This window comes from Ricinus communis, chromosome 5 (genome assembly GCF_019578655.1).
Source record: "Ricinus communis isolate WT05 ecotype wild-type chromosome 5, ASM1957865v1, whole genome shotgun sequence".
NCBI classification, from domain to species: Eukaryota; Viridiplantae; Streptophyta; class Magnoliopsida; order Malpighiales; family Euphorbiaceae; genus Ricinus; species Ricinus communis.
Genome location: NC_063260.1, coordinates 7,844,081 through 7,861,650, shown reverse-complemented (window position 1 = coordinate 7,861,650; position 17,570 = coordinate 7,844,081). Strand labels below are relative to the sequence as shown.

The window sequence follows — 17,570 nt, the reverse complement described above, 5'->3', positions numbered from 1 at the left end:
CCACCTACTCAAAGGCAATTCGAGATAAAGTAACATAACATAAATTTTTAACAAGCTTAGAAATAGTTGAACTAACCAGCTTAATCATTATTATCAAGGTTCTAAAATACACCGAGAAATAAATTTAAAAATAAAATCAAGTGGTAGAGTTGTTGCTATTTACAATAGAAAAAGAGACATCTACATGTAGACCATTTTATTGCTATATGGAATGGAATGGCAAGTCTCTTTGTATGATTTGTTAATTTGTAATGTACAGCATTACTCATTAAACATCCAAAAAAGGGCCACAATCAAACCTCCTGTTCATTCCGACAATCAAGATTCAAGTGAAACCATCTCAATATTATTCTTTAGCAATACCTTTTTTTTCAATGCTTTCAGAGTCTATTGCTGCAAGTTTAGCAATTATCACTGTTGCCAATGCTTTCAGTCTATGGCTGCAACTTGAGTCCCTCCATCTATGTCTTGATAAGGTGATAACACCTCCATTTCTTTTCTCTTTCTCCTCTTCTTTTTTTCTAATGCTGCTTTTGCAAATGCGTCAATAATCTGTTGTTGCGACTCGAGTATCATCTGGTTATGCTTTAACATCGTCTCCATCCTAATTTTCTCAATGTCGATTGCCATTTCCATCTTCATTTTCTCTACTTTGACAAAACTTTTAGCAGACAGCCTAAATGCTGACAGTAGCTCTGCAATTGGGTCCATGACTCTCTTGGCACTAGTATTATCAGTGTCACTCTTCTCGACATTACCATTTCCATTTACAACTTCAGAATTACCATCAGGCTTAGAGCTTCCACCAATCCTGCAAGGGTTCTTTTGTCTAAAACCTGGAGGTGGCGATAGCAAACCATTACTTTCTTCAAACGTATCTCTTTTATCACTTGTACAGTTCACATCATAATCAAACTTAGAATTGGACTTCCTATCATCAGTCTTTGTATAAATTTTTGGGTTAAATCCTGTAGGCACATCACCTAAGGTTTTTAAAGGAAACCCAAGATAGCCATCAACGTTTTCAACAATATTTCCACTGATCTTGCCATAAGCTTTCGGTGCAGGCCCTTGTGAATTTTTTGTTTTCATAACTCCACTTTCATCGTTACAATAGAAATCAATATCAGCCTTGAATTTACCATTAACAGCCCTTGTATAATCCTTAGACCTAAATGCAACAGAAACAGAATTCACATCAGCAACATTACCATCAGAATGATTCCCATCATGAACCCTAGTCCTGAAAGCCAAATCTTGATCCAAACCCAAATCAACATGTGGGTCAAAACCCTGATCAACGTTCTTAGATGCTACCAAATACCTATCCCCAAACGTTTTGATTCGAGACCTACCTCCAATCTCATTAGCAGTATCATCTTGAAGAACACGACGGCGTTTAGAATAAGAGGAGGAAGCAATAGACATCGCATCCAACAAAGGAAACAAATCCCAAGAGGAGAAAAACCTACCAGGATAATCAAGACACCTCTTTTTCTCGATGCGGTAGCGTTTCCTTAATTTCTCAATCTTATGCCTACACTGCAAGGAAGACTTGTGAGTAACAGATGATTGACTCACAGCAGCAGAAACAGCATCCCAATCAGCAGCACGCAAGTTACCACGGTTGACAGAGAACCATTTGTCGCGGTAAGCTTCGATTAGAGCGAGAGTTTCTTCTTGGGTCCAGCATGGCGGGCGAGCGGGAGGAGTAGACATCGTGGAACAAAAGGGTAAGCTTGTGAAAATAATGTAAAGAAGATGAGTAGTGGTGGTAGTAGAAGGAGAAGGATGGAAAAAGGATATATGGTAGTGGTGGTGGGGGTGGGGATGGCGGTGGCGGTGGGTATCATAGTTGGGTAATGGATAGAAAGTGGGTGGGAAGTAGTTATGAGATAGAAAGAGAAAGAGAGAGAAAGAGATGGTAGCGTGGGAAGGGTGGGTGGTGGAGTGGTGATGTTGCTCACTATGTGACAACCAATTTATGCAACAACTCCGACACCACTCACTCACGCTTAATAAGTAAATAACCACCACCTCCACTCCACTACTAACTTCTACGCGCGCACTCAGGACCGAGACGGAGACGGAGACGGAGACGGACCCCCCAACCCTAGTCTTTCTTTTTTATTCACTATTTCATCTTTAGAGGTAATTGCAAGTGCCCCATGATATTCAGTGTAATCTGCACTTGAGTTCTCTAATTTGTAAAAATATGCATTTTCATCCCTCTTTTTTATATGTCGTTCACCATAATAGTCATTCTGTTAGAGTCATTCCGTTAGTAGTCTATTAGTTTAATAAATTTTAAATTAGTTAAAGTAATGAGGTGATATATTTTACTAACTTAAAAAGATATTTTTACTCTTGTGTGTGTCTATATTAAATTGAAATATATTTTAGAATGGATAGAGATATTTTTCACTTAAATTAAAAAAATGCAGCATTTTATTTTCTTCCATTTAAAAAAAATAATAAAAATATAAAATTGAGCAAAATTTATAGTCACTTTTAGTAATTTCATACAGTACTAACACTTAAATAGACGATAGTTAATACGAAAAATGAAAATGTATATTATTAAAAAATAAAAGATGTAAGTGCAGGTTATGCCAAACTTTACAAGATATTTATAAATTTTCTTTCATTTTAATCTACTGCTAGTCTGCTATTATTTTATTTTTTTTGTCTATTCCACGAGAAAATTATACATCCTCAAAAGTCCATCATAACATAAATAAAATAAATATTATCATTTATTCTTTTCTTTTTATTTCCTAAGAAAATTATAAGTACACAGGTGAAAATAGTCTATCATAACATAAACAAATTAAATATAATCATCTATTATTTTTTTTTGTTTATTCCACAAGAAAAATATACATACACAAGTGAAAATAATCTATCATAATATAAACAAAATAAATATTATTATTTATTAATAGATTAATTTGCAGTAGATAGTTGGTAGTTATTTCTAGTAGTTATCAATTATGACCAATAACATAAGTAACTAAAATATCCTGCATGAGTTAAATAATTGAATACTTGTATTTGATTGTTCCATTTCCCTCCCTTTTCTTTGGGGAAAAAGAGAAGTTAATAGCACAATCAGCCAATTATGAACTCTATGATGATAATTTTACAACTTGGAATTGTATTTTTCTCATGTTGCCTACAACTTTTAATCTGGTAGTATTTTTGTAGGTATTGGATTGGCATGTACAAGCAGTCTTGTATAAAGGGAAACGATTGCAAATGCACCCTTTTTGGTTTGGGTTTCGTTGCCATTAGGTGCTAAAGCAGTCCATTCTTAGAAATGCTCACTCTGTCACTACCTTCACTGGATAGATTTCGAAGGAACTCTTCAGAATGCCCAGTTTCAGGTAACAAGGTTATGCATATGATATGAGATATTTTCAAGCACTTTTATTTATTAGTACATGGAAATTATTCTGTGAATATACTGAAATGTATGCGCAAATTTGGAGAATGTCTGCAAATTGTGCATGTTGGCGTCACATTATTTTTTAAAATTCTTTTTACCAGTTAATTACATCAATTAATCAAATTAGGAGAAAATTTGTTATTAAAAATTCTGTAAATATATCTTTAGCAAGTTGCAAGTAGATGACATCCAAAAACTAGGTCCTATCAAAAACTCTCAGAAGCATCGCTTGCCTGCCTGTATTTTTGCACTCTTGCAGGAAACTTTTTCTTCTGAAGAAAAAGGAAATCAGAAATTGCGAAAGCAGAAAATGCTGTGAGCTGTCTCAATATTGATCTCACCGCCTATATATAAAGGAATAATAGTAACTTGAATGTTTAAGCCACTTCCAAACTTCAATCAAACTGTTCCGTAAAATGGGAAAACTTAGCAGCTATTTTGCTATTCCCTTGATCCTTGCAATAGGAAATGCAGTTTTTGTCACCTCAAGTGATCCAGATATCCTGAAAGATTTCTTGGTACCTCCAAGCCTTGATCCCAACACCATAACAAGGCAATACTTCACATTCACAGGCTTCAGACTTCTCAGGAATGCCAATCTAACAGGAAAAACGACAGCACTAGTGACCAAAGCGACAATGAAAGAATTTCCTGCCCTGGAAGGACAAGGAGTATCAGTTTCTGCAATAATATACCCTCCTTCAGGAATGAACCTTCCACATATTCATCCTAGAGCATCTGAGCTACTGATAGTACTCCAAGGGAGCCTACAAGTTGGGTTTGTGGACACGACAAACAAGCTCTTTACGCAAACTATTGAAGCTCCTGATATGTTCATCTTTCCAAAAGGACTAGTACATTTCCAGGTGAATATGAGAAACGATTCTCCTGCATATGCTCTCGGGGTATTTGGAAGTGCAAATGGGGGTACTGTGTCATTGCCTAGTACTGTCTTTGGAAGTGGAATACCTGCAGAAACACTTGCCAAGGCTTTCAAAACCGATGAGGAGACTATATCCAAGCTAATTGGGGCAAACGAGTAGCATCAAAGTTATCATAGTTTCTTTTGTTTAATTTCAGCTTCAATAATCATATAATTTTGGCATATATATAAAGCATTTGAATGCAATTAAGGATGTACCTTTTCAAGCCAATAGACCAGTTCAAAATGGATTTAACACATTTAAGTTTTCATTTCTGTACATTATAGGAGGCTGTAGAATGAATGAAATATAAGACCTTTCTCTCTAAATATAAGTATACAACTGAATTGAACAGGTAACTTTACTAACAACATTTGTGAATTTTGAGCCAAGAAATTCATGGAAGACGAATGAAAATCCCCCTTGTGATTCCAGGATTTCCGCCAGCACTAAAAATTAAGCAATCGAAAGTCAAGTGTCTATCCAGGAAAGCAAGACGTCAGGAATTCAGACCTTGATATGTTTTGCTAACAGCAGCCAAATCAAATTGCATGGGCACGCAAAAGGGACATAATTACTATAACATATTTCGGATGTATAGCCTCAAGAAAATATTAAATTTATTTTAGGTTTGACCATATAATTTGAATGTGGACTCACCAAGAAAAAATTTGGTAAAATAACATATTATGAGAACTGAAGAAATTGTGTTTATATTTTTATGATCAATAATTAACCTTTACAAATAAGTATTCTAAGTTTTACAGTGTAAATTTGCTTTAATATATATATGGTTGAGCTGGTAACGGCCTTCAAGCTACCTAGAGAGCTTCTATGGTCTATGTCAACGTTAACTTCTCTATTAGGAATAGTTGAAGCGACCTTTTTTCCTTTCTGCAGGCCTATGATGACTTATCTGTACAGCAGAAAGCTGTACAGACCTGAGGCCATGACCTTTGGTCCTTTGATCCTTTGACCTTTGGTCACTAGTGCAGGAACTGAGTAAGTCTTTTTTCCTTTGATCTTCAACACTCCCCCTCAAGATGGGTTCGAATAAGTTGATAGACCCCATCTTGCTAAGAAGGTTTAGATGATTTGCTCTGTCGAGCGCCTTTGTGAATATGTCTGCTAACTGTTCATGGCTTCTGATAAAGGGGGTTTCAATTTCTCCGGATTGAACTTTTCTCTTACGAAATGACAGTCAACTTCTATATGTTTGGTTCTTTCGTGAAAAACTGGATTTGATGCGATGTGTCTGGCTACATAGTAATACATCTTCATAGGACCTTTGCATTCTATTTTCATGTCAGCTAGCACTTGCTTGATCCAAATGAGCTCACTAGCTGTTGATGCCATGGCTCGATATTCTGCTTTTGCGCTAGATCTTGCGATTACAGGTTATTTTTGCTTTTCCAGGTTACTAGGTTTCCCCCTACGAAGGTGCAAAACCCTGAGGTTGACTTTCTGTCATAGCTTCCTGCCCAATCTGTATCAGAGAAACCAACTATAGTGTTATCATTATTATTTTTCATCTAAATACCTTGACCTGGAACACCTTTGAGATATCTAAGAATCCGATCAACAACATCTAAGTGAGAGGTACGGGGAGCGTGCATAAACTGACTAACCATACTAATTGCGTAGGCTATATCAGGTCTAGTAATGGTTAAATAAATTAATTTTCCTACTAGACGTTGATAGTGTCCAATGTTGTCTAAAGGATCACTATTTTCTAAGTTGAGTTTTGTTTTGGTTTCCATTAGAGTATTTATAGGTTTGGCTCCAATCTTTCCTGTTTCTTTTAGTAAGTCAAGGACGTACTTTCTTTGAGACAAGAATAAGCCTTTATGTGATTTGGCTATTTCTATCCCAAGGAAGTAAGACAATTGACCAAGGTCTCTTATGTCAAATTCCTCTTTTAGTTTCTGTTTTACTTCCTCAATTTCCTTGTTATTGCTCCCAGTTATAATAATATCATCCACATAAACCAAGATAATGATGGTGCATGTGTGCGTGTGTTTTACAAACATAAAGGAATCAGAGGCACATTTATTGAAATTGATTTTTAAGAGAAAAAGGCTTAGCTTGGCATACCATGCTCTCGGAGATTGTTTCAATCCGTAGATTGCCTTTTTCAACTTACATACCAGGGAATGATCTGATGTGGATTTATGACCAGGAGGAAGTGCCATATAGACTTCTTCTTTTAAGGATCCTTGGACGAATGCATTATTAACATCCATTTGGAATAGACTCCAGCCTGAGTTAGTAGCAATAGATAATAAAATTCGAACAGTGCTCATTTTTGCTATAGGGGCAAAAGTTTTCTGGTAGTCTACCCTATAGTTTGAGTGAACCCTTTTGCTACTAACCTAGCTTTATATCTCTCAATAGTTTCATCATGCTTATATTTTATTTTATATATCCATTTATACCCGACGAGTTTTTTTATTTTGAGGCAAGGGGATAAGATCCCAAGTGTCATTTTTTTCAAGAGCTTGAAGCTCTTCCTCCATAGCTTTGCACCATTTGGGATTGGTGTTAGCTTCATAGAAGGAGGTGGGTTCGATGTGATGGGTAAGATTCCCAAAATAAGCTTTATACTGGCTTGATATTAATTTATAAGAAATGAAGTGTTGGATAGGATACGATACCTCGTGGGACACATAGTCCCTTAATCTGACAGAGGGCCTGGTGGGTCGAGTAGATCTTCGTAAGGTAATTTCTTTATGTGATTCTTCTCCAATTTCTCCCCCTGAAGGAATTGCCGGAGAGCCTGGAGTGAACTCCCCCTCGGGATGAGCATCCTGCGTTTGACTATCAAACAAAAAAATATCATGTGGAAATAATAATGTGTGAGGGCCAGTGGTACTGATTGGATCACGGGGAAAGTAAGGGTCATTTTCGGCAAAGGAGACATTGCGAGAGGTGTAAGTTGTGTGAGTAGTAGGGTCATAGCATTTATAATCCTTCTTTTCAGAGGAGTACCCTAAAAACACAATTTTAACCGAGCTTTTGTCAAATTTATGTCTGCGTTTGACATGGACAAAACTGAGATAACCAAAAACTCGGAGATGGCCAAGCTGAATTTTATGTCCTTTCAAAATTTCTAAAGGGCTGAGATGATTTAATGTAGTACTAGGAAGGCGGTTGATGAGATACGTGGCGGTTAAGAGGGCATCCGACCAAAAAATATTTGGGACATTATGTTGAAAAAGTAAGGTCCGGGTTACTTCAAGAAGATGCCTGTTTTTTTGTTCGGAAACCCCATTTTGTTCAGGGGTGCTAATACATGTGGTCTGGTGTAAAATTCCATGTTGTGTAAAAAAGGCTGAAATTTTTTTGTTAATGTATTCAGTTCCATTGTCAGAACGGAAAATTTTTATGTTGGCAGTGTATTGATTTTGAATGAAATTGTAAAAATTTTGAAAGCAAGTGAATACTTCATTTTTCTCTTTTAATAAATAAAGCCAAGTGGTTTGGGAATAATCATCGATAAACGTGACAAAATAACGAAAATGATTATAAGAAGTGACGGGGGCAGGTCCCCAAACATCAGAATGAATTAACTCAATTTTTCAGATATGCTAGTAGATAAAGGAAAAGGTAATCGCGTATGTTTGGAAGATTTTCAAATATCGCAGCAACCAGAGTTTAATTTGTAAGACAAAAGTTTGTTAAGGACAAGATCAGAAGGATGCCCAAACCGCCGATGCATCAACATTCCTTGATCGACCGGGCTCGTCGATGCAAGACAATGGTTAGTTGAGTCTTTAAGGTAGTAAAGACCATTTTTAAAATATCCCTCACCAATCATCTTCCTGGTGATGCGATCCTGAAACGTTACTGAAGTTGGTGAGAAAATTGCATTATAATTTAAATGACGAATAATTTTTCCAACAGATAATAAATTTGATTTAAATTCAGGTAACAATAATATATTAGGAATATTTTTGCGGAAGATGGTGGAGGTGCCACAACCAGAAATTTTGGCTTGGCCACCATTTGCAACGATCACATGTTGGGAGTCAATGGGAACAAAGTGTTGTAATTTTGTTACGTCCCATGTAATGTGGTCGGTAACACCGGAATCAATAATCCAATCTTTAGAATTAAATAAATTAAAATAATTTTCGAAGTTAGAAATTGAACCTGACCCATGATACTATTGTTGATTTACAAGAGATTGGAGTTGAGAAATAAGTTGGAAAATTTGCAAATTCTCACCGGCCTGCCTGACTGCATTGGTCCAGCTTTCTGGGCCGGATCGGGTTGGGTTACTAGGTTTGGGCCTCAGCCAACTGTCTGGACCAGACTGGGCTAAGATGCTGGGCTCGGGCTGAGTAAAGTCTGTGGACTCGGATCTTTTAAGTGAACCCGACCCACGCTGCTGACCCGACTCGACCTTGTGGCATATGTTGCCCAGGAACCTGTTTCCTTCACTTCCATCCCTACTAGGTTTTCCGCCCCCGCCTCTCGAGCCGTCCTCTTTATTCCCCTAATTTTTGAGGCAGCTGCCTCCAAACCGCCTTTCTCCCCTCTCTCTTCTTCCTCTGCCTCCCCTGAAAGTTGTGTGAGTTCCTTTCTCCCCCCGACCATGGAGCGGTCGCAGCTGGGGGTGGAAGTGCCAACATCTATCATGGGTGTGGCCCCGCCGCGGGTCGCACCGTCGACAGCGCGCCTCGCCGATGGAGTCGGGGTGGCGTGAGAGAAATGCCCGATTTTCTAGATTGTCTAGGCTAGAGTTATTCATCGTGACGCGTCTGGTTTCTTCCTGTTAGAAGATGGCTATGACGTCGTCAATCTTCGAAAGGGAGTTGGACAGTAAGATTTTCAAGCGCAGCGCCTCATAACTGGAATCCATACCCCCCAGGTAGGTATAAACTAAATCTTGTTCGGCTTTCTTTCTGATCTCTTCTGGATCTGTGGTGAGTAGGAGGTAGTTTTACAACTCCTCCCACCTGGTTAAAACTTATGTAGTATAGCTTGTGCTTGATTTTGTCCCCTGTTTGATTTGAGAAAGCTCTTGTTTCAGATTAAAAATATGAGCAAAGTTTTGCTCGTGTTCGTATAAGCTTTTCATTTTTCTCCAAATTTCTTGTGAGGATTCGAGTAACATGCATAGTTGTGAAATCTGTAGTTCCATTGTATTTGTGTGGAGGGACATGACCATGTAGTCGGTTGTCTGCCATTCCTCAATAACCTTTGTTTCTTCTTTAGTTGGTTGTACTGGATTGATAGGAGTTAGTCTGCTTTTGATTCCTATGATGAATCCCAACTTTTTCCTGCCGCTCAAACTGATGTATACTAACCTAGACCACTCAAAGTAGTTCTGGTTGCCTTTGAGCACAATGTTGGTTAGCTTTGAAATATCATTGTGAGACATTTTGAATTTTTGTGGTTGGGGTAGATGATGAGAGGTTAAACCTGCTCTGATACCATGAAGAAATTGTGTTTATATTTTTATGATCAATGATGAACCTTTACAAATGAGTATTCTAAGTTTTACAGTGTAAGTTTGCTTTAATATATACATGGTTAAGCTGGTAACAACCTTCAAGCTACCTAGAGAGCTCCTATGATCTATGTCAATGTTAACTTCTCTATTAGGAATGGATGAAGCGACCTTTCTTCCTTTGGGAACTAGTGCAGGAACTGGGTAAGTCTTGCTTCCTTTGATCTTCAACAAGAACTGATTTCTTTGATACAGCTAACTGTTTCAATAAAATTCAAGGCTTCGTCGTAGGATGAATTGAGAAATACAAGATAAATAATGTGGAGTCTCTCATAATATTTAAAGAGTATTTGGTTCAGAAATTTAATGCAGCTAATAATTGTTTCTCACTAAACAACTATATTAAGTGTTTAGTAAAAATTTAAAAAATAAAAAGCTAACAGCTAATTTAGTTTCAATCAGCTGCTAATTGTATCAGCTCTATTTTAGAGTTTTTTTTTATTAGCTGATAGATGATTTGATTTATTTATTTATTTGTACACTATTATCTTTATTAAAATTTATTAATAATAATTTAATTTAAATTGATCTCATATAATAAAATTTTTATATTTTAAAATAAATAATTATTATGTTAAAATTATTTTTAATAGTTAAAAATAATTATAATATTTGAATTTATGGTATTTGAAATTAGAGTAGAATTTAAATTTAAATTTTTACTTTTAAAATAACTTTTATAAATATTTTTAATAATAAATATATTAAATTAAAAAAATTAACTATAATATTTTTAATTATTATAAGTTATTTTTATTAATTTATATCATTAAATATAATAAAATATATTTAACGATAAATTATATATTTAATGGTCATTTAATATACTAACAACAATCGCTAATAAAATTATACCAAACGATTTAATAATTAACCATAAGTTACCAGCTATTCACCACCAGCTACGAGCTGTATTAATCAGCTGAACCAAACAGGCCCTCAGTCTTCAATTAATAATTAACAATGACTTAATTAAAGACCAAATTATCCAGCCCCCTAATATATGACCTCATAGACTTATTAAACCAACCCAAAAATCTAAAAATCTGTGTGGAAAAGCCTAGAAATTATGCATCCACATTGTAGGCAATGTTCATTAACTGGTGACATGACAAAAACTTGAGAGCTCCAACCAAGAAGAAGAACATTTTTGGTATCATTTGAGGTCGGACTAATGACATTCTAAGATAAAATCAAAGAGAAGTATACAACATGAAGCATCATTTAGGAATCCTTCAGTAAACGGATGATAAATTCTAAGTTATTGATGAGCAGACACCGGACGTTTTAATGTAAACACATTAGCTAGTGAGTCTTTAGCTCTTGAATTCTTTTGTTATATTCAGTCAAATGCATCAATAAGTAACCAAAGGGACATTGCTTCTTCTTCTCTTTTCTCAGGATTTTTATATTTCACTTGCTATAACAATGGGAAGTTCGCTTTCTTGTTTCATTAGTATTAGTTAACTATCTGATTCTATTGTTTACCATCTTTTCTAGGTAAGTTCCATGAAGATGTTTACTTATTATTTTTAGCCTTAGCTAGCCTTGGCATATTCTAATTATATGGGAGATAGCACCATATTCCTAAAAATAGAAATGTAACGTATGGATAATAATCAAAGCACCGTAGCAAATGATGAATTCTTAAGAATCTTCTTGTCGATTTGAAATGCCATTGTAAGTGTGAGAATTTCTTGTTAACAAAAGATGCTCCCTAGACGTTAGAATGAGCCCTTAGATGGCATTTTTATCACTCTATGTATAATTCCCTGGCGCAAATCCAAAATCTTGTATTTTCTTGAGAATGCTCAGTATGTCAGTACCTTGACTAGATATACCTTCAAGGAACTTTTGTTAGCACTGCCAATTCCTGCAACAGAAGAGGACTACATTTTTGGTCAGGCTGTATTGCTTATTTGATAAAGAAAAAGACAAGTAGAAAGAACAGTAATAGGATTGCTTGTCCTGGAGTACTTTGAGGTCATGCTGCTTGCTGGCATACACAACAGAAGTAATCCAAATAAGTTCCCATCAATTACCTATGGAACATCGATCCCTTGGCCACTTCCACCATTGCAATCTTATAGGCCTTCAGATTAATTAATTAGCAATCGATAAGAAATGACAAGCAACTGAAAATTCTTTGAACTTTCTCTACTTTGTTGCACAACATCTATATATAGCGAGAAACACTGCTTGAAAGTTCAGGTTCATTTGATTTATTAATCAATAATCCTGAAATCCACTAATGGGAAAATTTTGCAGCTTGATAGCCTTTGCCACGATTTTGGCATTAGCCAATTACTCCTTTTTGGCTAATGCAAGAGACCCAGATATCCTGAAAGATTTCTTAATACCAATAGGTATTGACCCCAGCAACATAACTAGCCAATTCTTTACATACACTGGTTTCAGACAATTGGTAAATGTCAATATAACAGGAAGAACTGCAGCCTTAGTAACAAAAGCATCAATGGTAGAATTTCCTGCACTAGAAGGCCAGGGAGTATCTGTTGCTGCACTTATATATCCTCCTTCAGGAATTAACCCACCTCATGTTCATCCAAGAGCATCAGAGCTCCTGATAGTAATACAAGGTGTGCTTGAAGTTGGAATTATTGACTCGACAAACAAGCTGTACACACAAACCCTTCAGGTTCCTGACATGTTTATTTTCCCAAAAGGGCTAGTTCATTATCAGATAAACACAAGAAGTGACTCTCCTGCTTATGCTCTTGGGATGTTTGGCAGTGCAAATGCTGGTACTGTTTCACTGCCAAGCTCTGTTTTTGGGAGTGGTATAAGTGCTGAAATTCTTGCTGAGGCTTTCAAGACTGATGTGGAGACCATTTCCAAGCTTATTGCAGCAAATAACATCACACTGAGTTAATATGGGAAGATTACACCTTAACGCATGAATAAAAAGAATTATCTGTAACTTGAGTGTGGAACGTTGGATGATTGATATCAATAAATCATGTTCATCTATTCACTTGATGTATAAGTAAAAGTATATATCTAAAATAAGTATGTATATTTCAAATAAAAAACAACATAGTCTGTGAAAATTTAGATTTGCTCCATCTTTTGTTCAGACAATTGCCCTTGACTTCAAATTCAGGAGGCAAAATTGAAACTTTAGGAATTTAATTGACTTAAATTAAGAGCCAAAACAAAATTTACAATCTAATTTCTTGAGCTAAATTTTTAACTGGTCAGCATCGAAATAAGATTCAGGAAAAAAAGAAAAAAAAGATTGATCCGTATAGGGATCGGGGTTTTGAACCCGACGTGAATCGAACACGCAACCTTCTGATCTGGAGTCAGACGCGCTACCATTGCGCCACGGATCCCTTGGTGTTAGTATCGCATAAATATATTAATTAAAAACGAAGAAACCCTCGCCCGTTTTGCCAAACCAGAGAAATATTTATGGCAAATTTGCAACGGCTGAACCCTGATTACATTTTCTTGATGTCGGTTAGTGTCTTTAACTAAGATAATAAACACGAACCAATAACCAGAGAAAAGAAAAAACTAATCAAATCTAGTAACTCCGTTTAGATTTTTAATTTTAAACAATCAGTAAATTTTTGAATAAAAAAATTTAATCAAAATACTAAAATTAAAGTAGTATGGTTTAAAATATAACATTAAAGAGTTTAATACATACATATATATATATATATATATATATATATACACACACACACACACACACACACCATATGAGCGGTTGCAGGAATCCAATTTATGATCTTTCCGTAAAAGTTTTTAACCTTGTTCGTAAAGTTCATACACAAAGCTAACTTAGATTAGATACATACACATCCGCAAGTGCATAAGCCAGAGAAATATAGTCAAAAAGGCCAAGAAGAGGCCTCTTTTAAACAAAAAATTGTTTACCAGGGAGGAGTCTACTTCAATTTACAAATGCATAAAGAACGGACGAAACCAAGTTCTGTAATGACTTAAAAACAGCACAGCCAAAACTTTCAGCATCTTATTACATAGATCCACTAATTTTGTGCCCACTAAGGATGCTACCACCAGACCTTAACCTTTTCCTCCTCAACCTCTCAGCTATGGCAAATGCCAGCTCTAGCGACTGTGATGCATTCAGCCTAGGGTCACAATGTGTGTGGTACCGGGAATTTAAGTCATCAAAAGTCACGGTCTTTGATCCCCCAACACACTCTGTCACATTCTGTCCTGTCATCTCCAGATGGACTCCTCCGGGATAACTGCCTTCTTGATCATGAACATCAAAGAACGCCCTCAGCTCAGCCTGCATAAAGGGAAGTCACGTCCTATCAGTACTATCCTGGGTGAGACACCCAGTGGTGATAAACTAGAAATCCAGACTCAAGCGGAAGGGTGTTACAAGGGCGTCCTTACCCTGATTGAATCAAATGGTCGTGTCTTGAGCCCACATGGAGCCTTAATTGTATTACCATGCATGGGGTCACTGACCCAAGTAACTATAAGCCCAGCCTGCCTGACAGCTCTAATGAGATGTGGAAGTTTTATCCGGAGGTTGTCTGCCCCCATTCTGGCAATAATCGTCAGCCTACCAGGTCTGTTGTGAGGGTTAAGGATTTCACACAACTTCACAAGCTCCTTTGGATCCATCTTATCACTCACCTGTCAACAAACCAAAAATGTAAAACAGCAAAAGAAGAGTCGGCAGTAAGATGTTTCTAGTAACATTCGAGATCAAACCGCTTAAAACCAGCCTGCTTGAATGATTATTATCCAATAATTTACAAATCCCTCAACTTGCAGTAAAATATAACACTTGTGCACCAAAATGCTTCAGAGTAATCAGGTATGAGCATCAAGACTCTGAACTAAAGGACACATCAGGACAAGTGTCCTCATTTACTCTTAAGGCCTATGTAAATCCCTCATGGGTTGAAGTACTATTAAAACCGTTACACATCTTAGTAGCTCACATCCAAATCTTTCTCCGCCTTCATAGTAGTGAAATTCAGAGTAACTGACTTCTCATCATGGTAAGAAGCTTTGTCTTCATTATATTATGTAGGGTTTAAGACTCTTAGATTCTAGAGGTTGTTATTGTCAGTTACCTTGATGCCAAGTGGATTGGAAACACCTCGGAGAAATTCAACATGTGCACCATCCAACTGCCGAGTCCTCTCTCCAACCCAAAGCATGTGAGCAGAACAATCATAATAGAGGCCAGTTGTTGAGTCCTCTCTGGTTAAGGCCTGCTCATATGGCAAGTGAAGACACTCATGAGATGTCCAAAACTCTGTTGTGTTCATTACAGGATGATCAACAGTAAGGCCAGCAGCAGCCATGAACCCCAGAGCCTCATCTACTCTCCGAGCAAGTTCCATGTATCTGGCATTGAGCAAAGGATATTCATTACATAAAAAGTCATTACGATAAGTATCAGGTGCTGTAAATCCAAATACCAATATATGTAAGCAATTCATTCAAACAGATTTTTTTTGACTAATGAAACATGATGCCCGTAAAAATAACAACCAATCTACAAATTATATAGCAGAGAACTTTTGGGCCATTAGAGCCTAACCAGTTGTAGATCCTTAATTTTGATAGACAGATATATATTTAATGGCTCAAAAAATTAGCCTAAAATGCAGCAATGTCATTCTAATTGTAGACTATGCAAGGCACACAATTCGCAAGTCAATGGTTTAAGGAAGCCCAAGCAAAAAAGACAAGAAGAAAACTCTAAGCAACAAAGAGAAAAAGAAGTCCAGGATGAACCTGTCTCCTTGCTCACTATGCAGTACGAAGTCAAGATTCCACTGTGAAACTCTTTGCATGGCAGCATATCCACCAGTGGCAAAAGCCCTAAGGAGATTCAAGGTGCCAACAGATTGCAGGTACGCTCTTATCAACCTTTGAGGATCAGGCCTTCTTGATTTCTCATCAAATGCATCAGCATTAATATTGTCTCCACGATAACTTGGGAGCTTTACGCCATCCTTTATTTCAAATGGATCCGACCTAGGTTTTGCAAATTGGCCAGCCATCCTTCCTACCTGCCATGTGATTAATCAAAGTGAACAAACTTTCATACACTCGATCTCTTTATGTACAACCAAAGATATTTGGAACATAATGATGAATGCTACAATTAAAAAACATGTGATCACTGAGAATATTCCATATCAACTAAGTGAAGCAAGTTTTATTGAGGATCATATACATGTTAAAACCAAATACTTATAAGCATACACTATTAGCATAAGGATTCACAACTAGACATAGAATAATAGAAAGAAGAAACAAAAGTTAAATTAGTGATTTATGGAAAAAACAAAAGAAAAAAGGAGAAGCAGAAATTTTTCATATTAGCAAGAAACCTAATCACTAATCCAGAGCCGCTAATATAAAAAGGGAAAACATGATGTAATTAATGTGCTGAAAGAGACAACTGAAAGTCCAAATACACCTGGAGAGATAGAAAATCTAAAATCCAAAATGAATCTCAATTACTTAGTATACTTTTGCAAAGATCATCAATACACAACGTAAGAATTTGTAAATATTTGAAAAGTTTCAACATTGGATGTTGAATTGGTTGAAGCGATATACCCTGGAAAAATATGCATGCTTTCATATTTTAGACGAGCAAAGTTTCAACTGATATTGATACTCACGTCTTCCAAGTAAAAGTTGCATGAACTGTAAGAAGTTACAATTTTATCGAGCATCCGCCATGAATAAAACACACAAAAACAATTCCAAATGGATCACAAGAGTGTTTGATTGCATAAAACTAGCCATAATTAAATTAGATAATATAGAGATATGGGTTTTGAATATATAGTATTTATATAACATTATAGATTTTTTTTTTTTAAAAAACAAAAGGAAAGTTGGGACCTTGATGATGGGCATTTGGGCACCAAAAGTGAGAACAACGCCCATTTGGAGCAAAACCCTGAAAGTATCTCTAATATTATTAGCATTAAACTCTTTAAAGCTCTCAGCACAATCGCCACCTTGAAGTAAAAAAGCATTTCCAACAGCAGCACTTGCCAATCTTTCTTCAAGCTTCCTTGCTTCCCCAGCGAACACAATTGGCGGGAAGTTATTGAGGCTTTGTAGTACTGTTTCGAGTTCTTGTTGGTCTGGATACTCTGGTAATTGTTTTGCTGGTTTTGATTTCCAGCTATCTAATGACCAGTCTGGAGATGCTATGTTGTTTGATGTTGATGATGTAGAAACTGATGCTATGAAGGTCGGTTTTGGTCTTTTGATTGTACCAACGTGGAAAGAAAAGATTTGTGGTTTGGTGGCGGCGGCGGCAGCGGTGGAGAACGGCGGCTTTGGGGTGGTGAGATTGGAGAGGGACATTTTCTTGGATGAGGATTGACCGACCGAGAGTGAGTGACGAATGACGTTTGTTCAGTTAAGATTGACAAAGAAATCGTATCTTGCTTAGATTTTTTTTTCTTTTTGCCCTTTTCGTATGTGTTGCCTTTGTGCCGTAATTTAGCGACGTCGTTCGGTTGATGGATGTTTTGGTAACGATGCCGTTTTGGAGTCGGGTTGTTTTAAATAAATGACAAGAAAAAGGAAGTTGGGTTAGATTTTTGTTGCCGGTTGTACTTGCACCACCGTCAAGAGACGTCGTTCTATTTGTCTAAAGCGGTTTGCTTGTAGCAGTGCACAGTGG

The 17,570-nt window shown here is 36.6% G+C and overlaps 4 protein-coding genes and 1 non-coding gene across 7 annotated transcripts; 2 read left to right on the top strand and 3 right to left on the bottom strand.

Moving 5' to 3' along the window:
* Positions 1-63: 63 nt before the first annotated feature.
* LOC8269029 lies at positions 64-2,088 on the bottom strand. Its single transcript, XM_015726640.3, has one exon. The coding sequence runs from the start codon at positions 1,717-1,719 to the stop codon at positions 430-432; it is 1,290 nt and encodes a 429-aa protein (XP_015582126.2). The 5' UTR covers positions 1,720-2,088; the 3' UTR covers positions 64-429.
* On the top strand, positions 2,018-4,630 carry LOC8269028 (putative germin-like protein 9-2). Of its 3 annotated transcripts, none has more exons than XM_002531181.2 (3): positions 2,018-2,151; positions 3,208-3,386; positions 4,022-4,630. In XM_002531181.2, exons 2-3 carry the CDS (start codon positions 3,320-3,322, stop codon positions 4,489-4,491), a joined length of 537 nt encoding a protein of 178 aa, XP_002531227.2. In that variant the 5' UTR covers positions 2,018-2,151; positions 3,208-3,319; the 3' UTR covers positions 4,492-4,630. The 3 variants fall into 3 exon arrangements, with proteins under 3 accessions (XP_002531227.2, XP_048230349.1, XP_048230350.1); XM_048374392.1 differs by having other exon boundaries at positions 3,914-4,630; XM_048374393.1 differs by lacking the exon at positions 2,018-2,151 and having other exon boundaries at positions 3,259-3,386; positions 3,708-4,630.
* A 7,470-nt stretch (positions 4,631-12,100) lies between these two features.
* LOC8269034 (putative germin-like protein 9-2) lies at positions 12,101-12,972 on the top strand. Its single transcript, XM_002531180.3, has one exon. The coding sequence runs from the start codon at positions 12,138-12,140 to the stop codon at positions 12,777-12,779; it is 642 nt and encodes a 213-aa protein (XP_002531226.1). The 5' UTR covers positions 12,101-12,137; the 3' UTR covers positions 12,780-12,972.
* Positions 12,973-13,170: 198 nt separating this feature from the next.
* Positions 13,171-13,242, bottom strand: TRNAW-CCA. Its single transcript has one exon. It is a non-coding gene; the product is annotated as a tRNA-Trp (tRNA).
* Positions 13,243-13,746: 504 nt separating this feature from the next.
* LOC8269026 (phospho-2-dehydro-3-deoxyheptonate aldolase 2, chloroplastic) lies at positions 13,747-17,537 on the bottom strand. The gene is made up of 5 exons (XM_002531179.4): positions 16,775-17,537; positions 15,650-15,927; positions 14,980-15,256; positions 14,288-14,533; positions 13,747-14,177 (listed from the first exon to the last, which is right to left on the bottom strand). Exons 1-5 carry the CDS (start codon positions 17,246-17,248, stop codon positions 13,896-13,898), a joined length of 1,557 nt encoding a protein of 518 aa, XP_002531225.1. The 5' UTR covers positions 17,249-17,537; the 3' UTR covers positions 13,747-13,895.
* Between the last annotated feature and the right edge of the window lie 33 nt (positions 17,538-17,570).